The sequence below is a fragment of the Glandiceps talaboti genome, chromosome 2 (assembly GCF_964340395.1).
Source record: "Glandiceps talaboti chromosome 2, keGlaTala1.1, whole genome shotgun sequence".
Lineage (NCBI taxonomy): Eukaryota > Metazoa > Hemichordata > Enteropneusta > Spengelidae > Glandiceps > Glandiceps talaboti.
The window spans coordinates 26,132,774-26,149,650 of NC_135550.1; the positions used below are offsets into that span (position 1 = coordinate 26,132,774).

Sequence of the window (16,877 nt, forward strand, 5' to 3'; positions counted from 1 at the left end):
TTTTGCTATGAGAAATAGTGTGTATGTTGTACAGAAAATGTTTGCTTACAATTTACAAAATGAGCATTGACAGAATACTAAAATCCAACAATCTGCTTTAAATACAGATGTCAATATATATGAATGTTTTAATGGTAGAGCCTTTGTTTGTAGATTCTGTTGTATGGATAGGTATATAGGTATACTTGGTCATCATGAAACCGCATGCAATACCATCTCTTTGTTCACATTGTTGAAAAACATATCTTGCCTTGCATTGACTTTTGAGAAGTCTGATACCAACCTGTCAAGGATGCTTGGTTGTATTGTGTGTGTGCATGCGCAAAAAGGGACGCCCACACAATTGTGTTTAATATTAACTTTTGTACATTTATAAAGCAAAACAAAACTAAATTTATGGTGCACACTTTCATTGAGACTCTAATTAAATAAGAGTGAAAATATAGGTCATTGATTCCCCTAGACAGCAAGGGGAAGCCACTGTTGACTGTTTTGCTCAGTGATTGAAATAGGCTAAGCACCCTGACACACCAAGGCTAAGTCATTTTTGGCTGTTTTGCTTGTTGATTGAAATAGGCTACACATCCCCTTGGCAGCAATGTAGCTGGCTGGTTTGCTTCTTCATACCAATGAATTTCACTTTCTGACTTTCCGAGAAATGTATTTGTTATTAGTGTTGAATGTCATTTCCCAGTTGAAGCATACACAAAATTTGGTGTAGAGTCTATGGTTGAAGAAATTGTTAAAAGTTATGTCCCATTTGAAAGAAAGACAGTTTGATTAGCCAGCCCTGCTTCAATTCCATCAACAGGTACAACATAATTATCAATGTCTTGACTTCTTTCTGGGTCCATAAATAGTAGTTGTTTATTGCTATTTCTGAGATCATCATACGGCCATGCCTGCAAGTGTTTACTCTTTCCTTGCTTGGCAAGTACATAGACACTATTAAGATCTGATAACACATCTGATGACAATGACAATGCATCTCTTGAAGGTAAGTGATAAAGATTCAGATTGCTCTCGTGTTGTTGGCAATGTTGTAGACCAGGTATTTCCACTGATTTAAGCTTCCTTATTATAAACCCTGTAATGGCAAAAAATAGGAGAGAAAACGTGGGGTTTAATAATTTATTTTGGATATACTTGACTAATTTAGCAACAGCTCCCTATTACATTTTGTAATTTGTGTAGGCTGAAAGTGGCATGTATTTTATCATCAAATGGCAATATGCTTCTTGCAATCTCTGAACATGTGTTTGATGTCTGCGTCAAGTTTGAACCCCCCCCCCCCCAAAAAAAAGGGTTTTCATATGTATCCCCATTCTATACAATCTAACCTACCTGTGAGTACGGCCCAGTGTGCTTTATGACCAAGCTTATAACACGGTTCATGGTTACTATCTGCATCATATCTGATAATAATTTTGTTAAAGATTGTACATTTGATTCTTAACAGTATAATGATGTTCAAGACTTCCTGATTCATAACATGGTTACCTATGAAGATCATGGGTACATTCAAAATGGTGTAGAAAACTTTCTAACAAAACTTGGAAAAAAGATACGGGATCAATATTGGTAAACCATGCCAAAGATGTTGTAGAACAAATGACTTATTCTGAAAACCATCTTTTTTAACTTGACTATTACACCTGTATACAGATTCACCAAGTCTCCCCATGTTGACAGCTGTAAAATGAAAGGAACAACCAAACCTGAATAGCACCCTCTTGTGACCAGAAATATGTGAAAAGGTGAAATATTTCAATATGAATATGTAGCCTAGAATCCATTTATGTGCTCTCGCTCTCCTCATTTGATGCTTGTCATTTCACTATAACAATCATATAATCAAACCTACGATTTCATGCAACGATGTTAAATATGGTAATCGTACAGCTATTAAAACCCTCCAAGTTGGTTCAAATCATAAATTGGTGACGCTATTGATGTCACCTCACAGTGGGGAGAATTAAAAACCCAATAAGAATTTGCACCTGTTTTCTGGTCATAGCTTTATTAAAGTAAAAATAGGTTGCTAGCAAAATGCCAGACTTGGTAGATGGAAAGTGAGAGCAAAATTCTTACACAACTGGATTCTAGACATTGTATTGAGACACCCTTCATTAATTTAGCAGTAAATTTATCCTTATTTCCACCTGTCATCTTCTGACCACAAGGGGGCAGACTTCAATATACATTCTCTTCCCATGGACTATACTATTCATTGACAAGTCAAAATGACCTGTGTGCAATGTTACAATGGTTTTTTTTTTCAAATTCACTTTCAAGTACTGCAAAGATAGATGGAGACATTTATTTTCAGGTCAACACTCATATAAAGGGTAAATTGTTTTATTCATGTATCTTATTTATCCAAGTATTGTTGTTCAATCTAGAACTCAAATAGAATAAACTTGATGGTGACGTTGGTGGCGCTGTAATCAAAGTCTGGAGTAGTATTTGTACTGGTGAACCATAAGAAGTTTGCAAAGAGATTACATGTAAACTACACATCAATTCATCAATTTTATATGAAGAACAATAAACAATGAATGAATGAATGAATGAATGAATGAATGAATGAATGAATGAATGAATGAATACAAAGTCTAAAGACAGTGACAATATCAAAAGAATTTTCATGCTGCACTCTAAACTGTTATACTTTTTCGTAGGAAATGTTGGTATTACAAATGTCAACAAGTTTTTTGACAATCCACGCCACATTTTACTGCATTGCTTGACTATAAAAAATATTATGCATACTTAGACCTATGCTTGCAATCCTATTGTATGATGAAGCTGTGGAATTTGACTATACCAACCTGAGAACATCTCTCCCTGACAAGTATAGCCTGCCTGCCTTGCTGCTTGGAACACATCCTCTACACTCAGGTTATTGTCTGGGTACAATATGCTAGCTGCCATGCACAGAGCCACCAGTCCACATCTATGGGACGACATTCATGTCATGTAGTAAGTAGTTTCATGTAGAATGTTTAAAAAGTTTTTACTGATGAAACTTCACATTCTACCTTTTTTAACCAGTCTGGTGCGAAAAGATGGATGGAATGTGAAGATTGGCAGTTCAGCCAGTTGTGACAAAACTACACATATGAAAAAGGGTGATACTATCCATTTCCATAAACTGGTACTAGTGCCCATGGTGATATTCTAACAGCAAATAATTTTTCTTAAACATAAGTTGTACAGTTTTTACTAGTAAAGTAGCCATTTTTCTCAGAAAATCAAATTCATGGCAACATATGGATAGCTTTTGTCCATAAGTTTCAGATAACTGAACTTAGTGGTGCCGATGTAATAATTCTTAGTAGTCCATTTTGATACCAATAAGTCGGACAAGCGACATGTAAAAATAGAAATCTGGTTTAAAATTAAATGAAGCAATTTAAACCCTTAAACTTTCCTTCTGATCAGATTCTTCTACTTACTTTGGACCGTCTTGTAGAATTGAATTGACTGGTAAATTCCATGCATACCATACATACTGCTGATCATCATCATTCAACCTGCCAAAGTGAACATTGTACTTACAGTATCAAGGTCGGAAGAAAATTCAATGCAATATCTCTTTCTCTCAAGTATTACGCCTCAATTTTACAAAGAAATAAAAATAATTGCAAAGTAGGCTAAAAACCAAAACAAATGGAAAACTTTATCCTGTTGTACATTATCAAATTCAACGGAATATTTCATTTGTGCAAACAACCAAAAAATACAAACCTGACAAAAAATTTTATTTAAAAAAGGTGTATAACTATCACCCTTCAATTTATTTTATTTGAGGGGAGGGGAAGAAGTGAAATCAAAATAATTTTTCAGCATGATCGGGAAGGAAAATGAGAACAAGTAATAAGTATTGCATTCCTTACCCGACTGCAACTCTTTTCAAAGCAAGTTCAATTTCTTGAGATGGTGATAACACTTTTTGATTCCGACTGACTTCTGAAGGATGCGCTAGTAGAGGTGGTGGCGGCGGCGGTGGTGGAGGAGGAGGAGGAATGGAATTTGTGAACAAAGACATGGCACAGTTGGTCCCGGCAGTTGACTGGTGACACACGATCTGAAACTGACCACCATGTGCTACTCCCGGCTTAGTGATATGATTATAAACGGCGCCCCTCTCCAGTACCACAAGACCCTCTTTACCATGGCATGTGAATGGTACGACTGATGAACATGTGAGGTGAAAGTTCAACGAGCATTTGTCCAACTAGTCATCGGTGGTGGCGCCCTTTACAGCCATGGTTGCACATATCAGAACGAACGAACACAGACAAGGAAGAAATTTCTTCTTTGTCTGTGATCAGAACGAGTAAAGCTCATACCATGTACAAACTGCAAAGCTATTTTTGTTGCTATCCATATCTTTTAAACTTCTACCCATTTCATAAACAAGCGAGAACAAAATCTTGTTGAAATGAAAAGTTATCCTATATATAAAAGACTGAAATTGAATCATCAATATTATTAAATGAAGTCAAAACAAACTGAGAAGTCAGAAAATGAATGACATGAACAGACACAATAGGTTTTGGCTGGTAGGTATGGCTTGTCATAGTATGAAAGGCCCCTTTCATTTCTGGTGATATTCACAGTCATAATGAGTTATGCATGTTCAGTTTATTTCTAGTTTTGTGTTTGTTTCACAGGGACATACTTTAGGAAAAAAAGATGTATGTTTGTCATGATTCTTTTCTTTTTTATAAATGTTTTAATCACAGGACACAGTTTACAAACCACTCTTAGCTAACCTTTCACCTGAAGGGTTTTGAGAAATTATAAAAATATCACTAATTCAAACTTGTATGATCAAATAAGGATAATTTATTTTTCATTCAAAATCTCAATAAATATTTCCATTCAAAATCTCAATAAATATTACAAATTTGATATACATTAAGTACTCTGTTTCTATTTTTACAACTGATGTAAGTTTTTAAATGCATCTTTAGAATGAATACCGATTACAGATTAAAAGATAACTTTTTTACACATGAAGAAAGTTTTTGAGAAAAATAAATACTCCCACCATTCTGTATATTGTTCTAGAATTATCTTATATGTTTATATTCATCTGACTTCTTCACATGAAAATATTTTCATCATTATTCAAATTCATTTCCTTTTTCATCTTTTCCTGTTTTTTCTTCAGCCTGTATCGCTGACAGCTTGCCCTATTTATAGCTTTTCTTCTCTCCACCTCTTCTGGGCTCTGAACTTTACCGGTTTTCTTCTGAAAAAAATAGTAAAAGTATTTGTGTTGTCATATCACCTTCTCTTTTTTTTAAATCAAAGTGACAGATATAAATTTCTTTTTTTTTCATTTGAAAGATTGAAAATATTATGGTGTTCTAGTGGTTTAAAACCACACATCTTCTAGTTGGAGTTGCTCAAAGTCATAATGTAAATTGTCCTATCACACTTTCTGCAGCTGGCACGGCACTGCTCAAAGCACTTTACAATTATTTATCCCTGGCACAGACCTATAATGACACAACAACCTTTTTTTCTATCTAAACTCCCCGCGAAGCATACACTCCATTACAGTAATTATAAGTGCACAGGACTAAATCCTTCACATAGCAACCCCTATCCTACCAGGTCCATAAATTTACAGCTGGTTTGACTGGAACTGGTGTGGTTCAAATCTTACTATTCAGCAACAAATGGCAGTGGCAAGGCTTGTAAAGAATGCAGTATGGCAGAGTATGCTCTTGTATATGAGATAATATAGAGGCTATATACCAACTCTAGCTGTTTGTACTTCCGCTAAAAGACCTCTCTACTCCTATTTCAGCCAAGACACAATATGGCTTGAGGTCTGTGTATTTTGTAACTGTCTTGTGCCCCTTGGAATCTTGGGAAATGTTCATTAAAACCATTATGACTTAAGAGCACTCTGGGTTGAATTTAGGTTATCTGAAAAGTTGAAACTATTCTAAACTTGTGTTGCGTATTATAACAAGTTACCTTGTAAGTTTACCTGTCAATGCAATCTCTTGTCCTCTATCTATCGTAATACTCAGATAAGCATGAGACTGAGTTATGACATACTGAATTTTCAAGGCCACTTAAAATAATCATGTCTATTTGACCCAACCCTTTTCCCATAGAAATCGAAGTTAATCATGTTAGTAATAAGTCTTGCCAATAATGAGAAAGTAGCAAACTTTGAAGTGGATATACAATTACAGACAAATACAGACAACTTTTAGTAACATATGATAACAAATTGAGATTCTTGCAAGGTACCTTTCTTACCTTGTTTCTTTTCTTGCTACACTTAGAATCGTTGTTATCTATTAATTGTTGGATGTAATCACCAATGTCAATGTTGTCCAATATTTCTGCTTCCTTAAGACTAATTGAGGTCATACTCGTGTTGTTGCCAGCATGGGGAAAGACGTTATCATTTCCTTGTTCATGACTTGACACACATTCTTGTAAAACAGCTAAGTCATTGTGGGTGCCATCAATACTTGTCACTTTACTTTCAAGATCATCATCTAGAGAGAGAGAGAGAGAGAGAGAGAGAGAGAGAGAGAGAGAGAGAGAGAGAGAGAGAGAGAGAGAGAGAGAGAGAGAGAGAGAGAGAGAGAGAGAGAGAGAGAGAGAGAGAGAGAGAGAGAGAGAGAGAGAGAGAGAGAGAGACAGACAGACAGACAGACAGACAGACAGAGACAGAGAGACAGAGAGAGAGTGAGACAGACAGACAGACAGACAGACAGACAGACAGACAGACAGACAGACAGACAGACAGATACATAGAGACAGAGAGACTTTGAATTTAAATTGTAGTATAAGTACATGACAGTCTAAGATATTACGTCTGTGAAATTGTGGACATTGTACTTCCTTTGTGAAATTAAATGACATCTGGTCCAAATCTTCCACGTGATAAAAATTAATGTCCTAGTCATTGCAATCAACCTGGCTATATGAACTTTGTCTTTCATAACCATAGTTCCACATACAGATACCATTATACCAAAATACTGGTCAGGATAAACAACATTTGGTCTAATGTTCAATCTTTAAGTTACTCTTCCTACGTGCCAAATAACATCTATTCTCTTTGAGAAATTAGACACAAAATAAATGAAATACTGATAGAGGCAATCTCACATGTTGTGGTTAAAAAAGCACACCCAGTAAATATATCTGTTGGAGTAAAGTATTGCTGAGATGTCAAGAAAAGCTCAACAGTATATATGTATATTTTACAGTGTAACCAACTGTTAAGTTAGGATAAGGTTTTATGAACTGAAATCAGTGAATATTAGAAAGTGGAACGGGTCTATATCATATATGTAACGATGTGGGCTAAGTTGTTCAACTCGGCTCCCCAGCTCTTTATTTGCATTTGGCATTTGTATTTCACAATGAGGAGCATACATGCTCGTCTTACCGATAATCTGCAGAAAGTCGGGGATCACTTGATCTTCCCCAGACAGTGGAACGATTGAGAAATCACTCCATGGACTTGAGACATCAAACTCGTCAAATTTTTCATCAGATTTATGTTGCACACGGGAATGCTGCAATCTACCTTCCACTGACCAGCTGTGAAGTATTGAAATACACTTTTATGAATATGACCCTTCATTATAATAAGTTTTGATATACATTTGATTGTTACGTGCATGGCAGAATACCTCAGCATTTGGTCTCAGAAACATTATTTCGACATTTTCTTCTGCTTGCCTTTATATAGCTAAGCATTCATGAATATTCATCGACATTAGCATGATTTTATTGAAAGGACCTTCAAAATGTAAATATTACCACAAAGTATAAATAATTTATGCTGTGACATTTCTTACGGTAGCAATGTACTTTTAGTCATTTGATCACTGTAAATGATAGCCATATGTATCTATTAGAATGTAAATGTTGGTACACTGTGTATTTTGACAACAAATCATACCTTCTCGGGGTCGTGTATGGGCACGTTGCATCCCTCTGGCCGTCTACTTCCACATAATCAAATGGAAGGGCTAAAATGTCATCACAAATGCCCTGACTATGATGGACTATTGCGCACTCTGTCGGCGACACCGGTAATGCGGTTGACGACGGTGTACTTGCATGGACGAATTGAGAGGGGCAGCTGTAACTGCAGTCGATCGGATGATGTATTTGTTTTGGTGTAGTAATCGTAAATGGATGATCTAACCACCATGGACTACATGCGAGGTCTAAACTTGTACAACTAGTACTAGTTAGCGATGTAGGACTATTTCCAGCAGAATCAACGGCTCTCTGTAAAACTGAGGAAAAATAAAGCCGAGAATTTCGAATAGTAGCCATGCTGAACTCTGATTTTCGGGTATAAAATTTGTGCAAGCTTGTGCTGTAAAAATGTTTCACTATCTGAAAAAAAAATGGCCGTCTTGAAGAGAAGTAGCAATCTATTTATAGCATCCACAACTTTCCGCCAATCACCAAGCTACTTTTCCAAGATTCGCTACATTGTGGCACATTGCATCTTCGCGTGCGTTATTGACATGCGCTAGCGCGTGACTAGTGATCCTGCTGACGATGGGCTAGATGCTAGTAATGGCATGGTACTACTACTGAAGGTGAATTGAGTAAGAAATAACAAGAGCCATATAAATAGGGAGACGTTAGACACGGGTTATGGCGTTGAATGCCTGCCAATATTCGAAAATTCAATACTGCAATGACTATATGCAATACTGCAATGACTATATGCAATACTGCAATGACTATATGCGATATGACTACATGAGATGACTATATGCGATATGACTACATGAGGTGACTACATGCGATATGACTACATGCGATGTGACTACATGAGATGACTACATGCGATATGACTACATGAGGTGACTACATGCGATATGACTACATGAGATGACTACATGAGATGACTACATGCGATATGACTACATGAGATGACTACATGCGACATGACTACATGAGATGACTATATGCAATACTGCGATGCGAGATGATGACATGATATGCGGCGATTTTGTAATGACGTTATGCCATTCGTAGATTATTCAATACGCATAATACGAGTATTAATATGTAACAGGCTAGGGAGTACTCCTCAGCATGTTGCACGTGGTAAGTGGTGGACCATTTGATATCCTGGGGGGGGGGGGCTTGGAAGAGATCGGGGGAAAAAAGATGCCAAATGGATTTGCTTGAAAAAAAATCCGGATATGAGAGGGTGATGGAAAAAAGAGATGGACCACTGCTGCTAGAAAAAAAATGTCTTGGCAGGGAAATGATGCACAGGTTCGAGTATACTGTTCAACTTGCTCGTACCTCTCCAACCAGGACACTTGTCAAATCATGACAAACAGTTTCAAACACATGTCAGGGACCAGTCAGTTTCGTTAGCCTGTGGTACATATATATATTTGTTCTTGTCTCTGTTTCTTTCATAAATGGTTTAAATATTACTTCATGTAAGGGTTCAAACATAACTATACATAAAATTATACATATAATACATGTATTACCTAGCTACAACACTAGTTACAGAACATGCCATGTAAGTGTTTGGCTGTTTCACAATCAATGCTTCACTTATCTTACACTTTGGGGCAAAAGTGAACTTGAAGGTTTTGTAATGGTAACCTTCATACTATTGGATAGTTTATAAAAGAACTTAATCTAAATTGTTCTCGTCTGAATTTGTCAAAAGGGATGATATACTTCCTATTTCAGACACTACATGTATCGACACCACAACTCAAATTCAAGTTTCTATTGTACACTAGGTATGACCTCCTAAAGTGCTCTAACACATCAGTAACTTTACTATACATGCAATATCAATGCCCCTATACCAATGTTACAGGCCCACTTTTATAACATGGAAAACTTATGTAAAAAGTTATATTTACTTTAGCTTTTCGATGCTTGGCATGATATATCTCAGAGGCTATGAATAACCTAAAAATTGCCTAAATAGAAACAAAAAACTGAAGATCTGGCGGGGGGGGGCCTTGGACTCCATCCCCCCATGGCCCAGAGGCCACTCATTCGTTAAACCAACAATAAGATTCACCAAAATTGGTAAAAAAAAAAAAACTTGAAAAGCTTCTAGGGGAGATCCCCTAGGACCCCCCATAAGAGGTAGACATGTCCAAGCCTCAAATCAAAGTTCTTCCCTCCACCTCTTACTGTCAAGATGCTATGAAACTTTATTTCAAAAATGTTTCAACCTCACAGAGTTGCTTTTTACATGTTAGAGCTGTCTTGTAAAATTTGTACATTATTGTCTGAAAGTGTCTGTGAATAGCCAAAACATTGCCTTTAGAAGTGAAAATCCTCCAGGTCGTTTTCTAGGGGGAGACCCTAGAAACCCCCCCCCCCCCATTCACACACACTCACACAAGAGGTGGACATATCCCAGTCTCAAAGCTCTTCCCTCTACAACTTACTGTCAGATGCTATGAAACTTTATTCAGGGGGGTCAGTGACTTTTTGTCGGCCCAATGGAAAAAAACACCCATCCCCCAAGCTGGAGAAACTGACCGGTCTATCTGAATGTTTGAGCTCACCAATCAAGTTTCCGATTTGTATTTTCAGTGTGTCACCATACCATGGCATAAAAACTGTCAACGATGTTTATTTAATTGAAAATCAAACATGTATGAAATATGTAGTTTTCTCAATATAATATGTGTGTGATAGAACAGCATCTTTTTACTCTCTCTATTACCGTGTGCCAAAACCAAACAGAAAATTGTGGCAACAAATGTAGGTGACTTACGACGTTATTGTCAATTATACCTAAAGCGTCTAAATTAAATGCCAGACGCACAAGGGTTACACACTTCCGTTGGAAGCCATCAAAGTTTCTATCATTTAGTGATCGCAGGTCTACCAGTAAGGAATGAACACTCGACTGTAAATTACGGATTATGGAGGCTGTGGTCGAAGTGGAAGCCATGGGCAGACGCTAGACGAGAGCAATTCTCAGCAAGAGACAACGGAAGCCACGTGGTTCACTCTTGACCTGTTTCTTCTTGTTAGACAGTACTCCCTAGCCTGTTTCATATTAATACTCGCATTATGCATATCGAATAATCTACGAATGGCATAACGTCATTACAAAATCGCCGCATATCATGTCATCATCTCGCATCGCAGTATTGCATGTAGTCACATCGCATGTAGTCATATCGCATGTAGTCATCTCATGTAGTCACATCGCATGTAGTCATATCGCATGTAGTCATCTCATGTAGTCATATCGCATGTAGTCATCTCATGTAGTCACATCGCATGTAGTCATATCGCATGTAGTCATCTCATGTAGTCATATCGCATGTAGTCATCTCATGTAGTCATATCGCATGCAGTCACCTCATGTAGTCATATCGCATGTAGTCATCTCATGTAGTCATATTGCATGTAGTCATCTCATGTAGTCATATTGCATATAGTCATTGCAGTATTGCATATAGTCATTGCAGTATTGCATATAGTCATTGCAGTATTTAATTTTCGAATATTGGCAGGCATTCAACGCCATACACGGGTGATTAGAACGTTATATATATATATATATATATATATATATATATATATATATATATATATATATATATATATATATATATATATATATATATATATATATATATATATATATATATATATATATATATATATATATATATAACTCGGTGAGTATCAATCTGCTAAGACAGTGCTCTATACCGCAGTGGCAGAGCGTAATAGTTTTGGTAGTACTGGAACTCTTTCTTGGGTGTAACTCGGAGTTTCACGCATATTGCGATCATCAGACACATGGCACGTGTCTGATGATCGCAATATGCGTGAAACTCCGAGTTACACCCAAGAAAGAGTTCCAGTACTACCAAAACTATATATATATATATATATATATATATTCATTTGGTATATTTTCTTGCCAATGTCACTTCTTGTGTACACGGCTTAATATATATATATATATATATATATATATATATATATATATATATATATATATATATATATATATATATATATATATATATATATATGTGTGTGTGTGTGTGTGTGTGTGTGTGTGTGTGTATGTCTCTTCTAATCAATAGCATAATTTATAATTTATGAAAATCAAATCTAATTTTTCGAGCTTATTTATCCATGTACAACCCTGATGCGTTCACTACTTTGCGCCATCCTGCAGAAATATCAACAATCAAACTTTCGCGCTTAGTCCGAGTATTTTGTCAACGTCAAACTAGTGAGAATCTAGTAAGCTTAGTGTGTGTTTGGAGATGATACATGAAGCACATGGTTAAGATTTTAAGATTGAGATAATATCTCATTTCTCAAAAGAATTGCTTTCCGTTTATATAAATGTTGACGGTCTCGCTCAGCCTGCCAATGTCATTGGAAACGCATATTTTACTTCATTTTGTTTCAATTTCTTTTTCTTCTTTTTTGGGAGGTGGGGGGGGGGGGAATCGTCGAGCAAAACCTATCAGCGACAACTTACTCACGGCCAAAAGTCCAAATTTGCTCCATATGGCATATTGCGCAACACACTGGTGTATCTGATTTACAAAAAAAGGAAATTTGTGTTTTAAGTTGAATAATCTTTGGCAAAGCGTGACTGGGTATACACCAGGTGAGTGTAATGAAGTAGTCGAGATGTTAGAAAGAAAGTGATACTCATGGTACCTGAAGGCATGAAGGTTTCATTATATCACTTTTGTGTACACATCATACGGTAGCCTTAAGAGCTAGCTTTTATTTGGGAAGTAGCCAGTGGAATCATTATGTCATGTATGTGTTCATAGCATACTTTGGGAAGTGTACGGTGGAAGAGTTCAGCAAAATCTGGAACATCCAACTAACTTATTTCAGTTTGTGTGAATCAGCTAAAGAGCTCATTGGGTTTAAGTTAACGAAGTATTTCACGTATCACGTTTGCTTGTGAGCTTGGAAATCAAAACTTGCGATATTGAATCTATAAACATAAACATGTATTGTACTTATCATACGACTGTAGATATAGAATAGATGACACAACGGTAAATGACAAATTCCTCAAGTGTTATACCGACACAAAAAAAAAGAAGTGGGCTAAGAGATTAAGGCGTAATATAAGATTCCTTATCAAATATCTCTCTCTCTCTCTCTCTCTCTCTCTCTCTCTCTCTCTCTCTCTCTCTCTCTCTCTCTCTCTCTCTCTCTCTCTCTCTCTCTCTCTCTCTCTCTCTCTCTCTCTCTCTCGCTCTCTCTCTCTCTATTTGGGTGTGTGTGTGTATCACCATCTGTTTACTAATAGTTTAGAGAAACATGGAAAGTGCACACAGAGCAGAGTAAGATGTCTGATTATTTTGACACGTTTTTGGCTGCTTATCAACTTGTAACCTTCCTCAGACGTCCTTCCTCAAGACAAGTCTCAAAGTATAATTGCTTCCAAATAAGTGCACGTATTGTTGGTATGGAACGTAATTTACGTAATTGTACTAATACATTGTCATACTTGATTGCATGGTCTGGAATTACAATGAATTCAAATCATCCTGCTGTCTCGTGAGATGGAAGTCGCGTCGACTTATCAATTCATTGTGACAATGAAACAAGTATTTCAACAGTTTTAACAATTTTTCAACAAGTGTGACTGTTTTGTAAAGTCAAAAATTAAATATTTTCATGATACCGTCCAATAAAGATACGATTTTTTTTCATTACGAAGAGATTATGAACACTGTCTTTACAACTACCCACATACCATCTAACGGACGAAGGAATTAAATGGAAAGTTGGATTTTACTATTAAAAATTCATGTTCGTATAATTATGGGGCGGAGAAGACAACCACTCCTACTCATAGACCATTTGACTGTTCATAGAGTGTGTCGCTTTCATAACAGCGACAATTGTTATGTTGCCATTGTCTTTAGACATCGATGCTTATCATATAACCAGGGGCAGGGTATGATGTAACTTGAGAAAGTTACGTAGATTTTTTTTACTTTTTAGTAAGTACGATGATGGTGTAATTTTAGTGAAGTCGGACCATTCCTCATCTATGTCACTCTGTACATAATCCGATCCACGCAGTTTTCGATGATGAATTTAAAAAAACCCACATGAACACAGAAGATGTTGTTACTTTTCATGAATATTGAAGTTCAGCTGCCAAAACCAAACTTTCTATACTTCCATTACATCAATTACAGTGCCAACAAGTAGCTACAGGTGAAAGAAAACAGCTCGGAAACATTTACAACGACATGAAACCCATTCGAAGTAGTGAGTTCTGCATATAACGGGTTTACGTTTGTGTTGGATACTGTGGTATATCATATTGCAGTGTCTATTGACAGTGTTTTCTGCATATAACGGGTTTTAAGTTTATCTTGGAAACCATGACTGTGTATTAGAAACCAAAGAAAAGCAAGAAGACAAAAGAAAACAAAAAAAATACCGACATGGTTAACTGAATGTAATCTCAGAGTCTGAGAGAGTATTAACAATGGCGTTCAAGTTGTTTGTTGTTCCCCGAACGCTAGAAATGCCCTAGGCAACTTCTTACTTAATAAGGAAACATAGAATATTTTCTTAGGCTATGTATGTTTCATTATCTGATACTATAGGTGGTACTAAGCCACACTCGGTGTAGGAAGGGTTGTGGAAGCTTTTGGGATCGCCAAGCTTGTCGATTCACGACCGGAGTATACTATGGTTGGACTAGCGTTGTGTTTTCTAACACTACTGTCGGTGTCAGCTACGTTGGGTAAGTGTCATTACCCCTGTTAAAATATCATAATAACATTTCAAAGCGTTAATATTGTAATCTTGACAGTTCGTGCATGACAATCGGCAAGAAAAATGAGAGAACATGTCGATAACTGTATATATATTGTACTAACTAACATACCACAACTGACATAATAAGCATGTTAATGAAATGCTAAATCTTTTTTTTTTTAAATTTCGAATTGACTTGTTATTCAATAAACCTGAATAGAACTGACAGTTGTGAACGAGTTCCATGATCATGGTCATGTATTTCGTTTGTCGATTTTGCTATTTGTATTGTCATGAAGCGAATAGGTAGCTATGTTACAGAAATGGTTCTGAAAGTCGTGGTATACATGTATCACAAATGTTTCTTACAGCGGTAAACCCCCGATTGTATCTCCCTCCCTGAGTGTCCTCCTCCGCATCTGTGCTACTAGCCACTGTCGAATGCAACTACTGCATCTGACTTTGTAAACCCCTCCGTGGATTGTCGTTTCCAGTGTAAGCCTAGTTGGTAGGTGTGTTCTATTTAGCGAAAGGTAAAAATAGCTCTATCTATAGCGTACTGACTGCTATATTGGTCTCTTCTTTAGGCCATTGATAATATCCAAAATCATACTGCCAGTTATCTTTCAAATACTTAGAGTAGTTTAAGGATTCAGTCTTGGAAGGGTTATTCCCGAAACGTCAGTTATAACTTTACTGGACCTAGAACATTTTATATTAACAAGTTTCTCCTATCTGTTCTTGGTTTTTGTTATATTTAACGTGTTCTTACTTTATGGACTTTACTTTCCAGACTTCGATAGCAAAAGAATCGGCATATGTAGATTATGTATTATTGATGACATTGTAACAGATGAAGGGAAATAAATAAATTGCCACATTTTCTGACGCGTAACTGCAATGGCGACAGTTAGTAGAATAACTTTAGTAGTATACTTAACGTATTTCTATAATGTGCCTAAACGCTAGGTTTGAGTTCAGCTAGTAGCAAGTGATGAGTTAGTATGTCTCTGTATAAAGTAGAATACTTCGGGTACAGCAAATATTACTCCCCAAAACGCACAAACCTGGCATCTGCCCCTATACCCAAACAAGCATTTCGACAGACGTACATTTCATGGCACTTTGAATGTACTATAAAGATATGATTTTGATGTTTTTGTTACATGTATTTTTGGTGAATATCTTATTACAAACAATAAATTGCCGCCCATAGCTTCAAATAACAGTATAATGCCCAGGAACAGGCAGGCCCGGATGGAGTACATGTGTTAGTGTAACACTGTAACATCGATGATCCTCAAGTTATACTTTCACTTATCTTTTAAATACTTGAAGTGTTCGTCACTGTAACTGTACGTACTTTTGTATCTGTTACAAATAGAAGGGGATACCTCTACTGTTAAGGTAACCCCCTTCAATGTTACTCTCTGAGTCTCTCTCCACTCTCCACTCTGTACACGGGATCGACTTGGACTTTTAGGGAATTAGCTCAGACTACACACAATGTTCATGGTTAACCTGGATCATTTGGAAGTGGCCACGGAGCAGATCGAAGCTCCTAGTCTCAGACCGTCTCTTCCAAAGACTGAATCCATCATTTTATTATTCCATTAAATTCTTATAAACGTAAAATATACAATACTCAAATGATTGGGTAATAAAGTAATCAGCACCATAAATGACTAAAACGGAAGTATTGCCGTCGCCTTAATTCAATGCAAATGATATTGACAAATATGAAAACTAGCTAAACAATGTGATCACGTCATTGTTCTTCCAACTGTCTGTAATTAGTCATTATTTGACATCAACGATCTTTTAGTAACTTGATGTTGTCATCGCAGAAGAATACTATTCGCGAAATGCAAAAATTTGTTCTAAGTATTAATTCATGACAACTGAGAGTTCACGGTGACCTCGCAAAACATCAAAACTTAGCGAATATCAAAAAGTTGTATTCTGTCATCCGTAGCATATCTTTTTTGCACAATCTTCGATCCAACAACTTAAACAGAATGGTATGTATGCACCGTTACATTCTTTTGTACATTGTGTCACAGTGCAGAAAACATAAC

General features: G+C 36.5%; 1 protein-coding gene across 1 annotated transcript; it reads right to left on the reverse strand.

Annotated features, from left to right (window-relative positions):
- Nucleotides 1–749: 749 nt before the first annotated feature.
- On the reverse strand, nucleotides 750–4,195 carry LOC144445995 (actin maturation protease-like). Its single transcript, XM_078135664.1, has 6 exons — nucleotides 3,900–4,195; nucleotides 3,459–3,536; nucleotides 2,832–2,956; nucleotides 1,569–1,692; nucleotides 1,345–1,415; nucleotides 750–1,087 (listed from the first exon to the last, which is right to left on the reverse strand). Exons 1-6 carry the CDS (start codon nucleotides 4,049–4,051, stop codon nucleotides 750–752), a joined length of 888 nt encoding a protein of 295 aa, XP_077991790.1. The 5' UTR covers nucleotides 4,052–4,195.
- Between the last annotated feature and the right edge of the window lie 12,682 nt (nucleotides 4,196–16,877).

Excerpts from the sequence above, each read along its gene's own strand:
- LOC144445995 (XM_078135664.1), bottom strand. The coding sequence starts at position 4,051 with ATGTCTTTGTTCACAAATTCCATTCCTCCTCCTCCTCCACCACCGCCG. Across the intron at positions 3,537-3,899 it reads TTGAAAAGAGTTGCAGTCGG|GTTGAATGATGATGATCAGC; the intron begins GTAAGGAATGCA and ends TCACTTTGGCAG. Across the intron at positions 1,693-2,831 it reads TCAGGGAGAGATGTTCTCAG|CTGTCAACATGGGGAGACTT; the intron begins GTTGGTATAGTC and ends TTCATTTTACAG.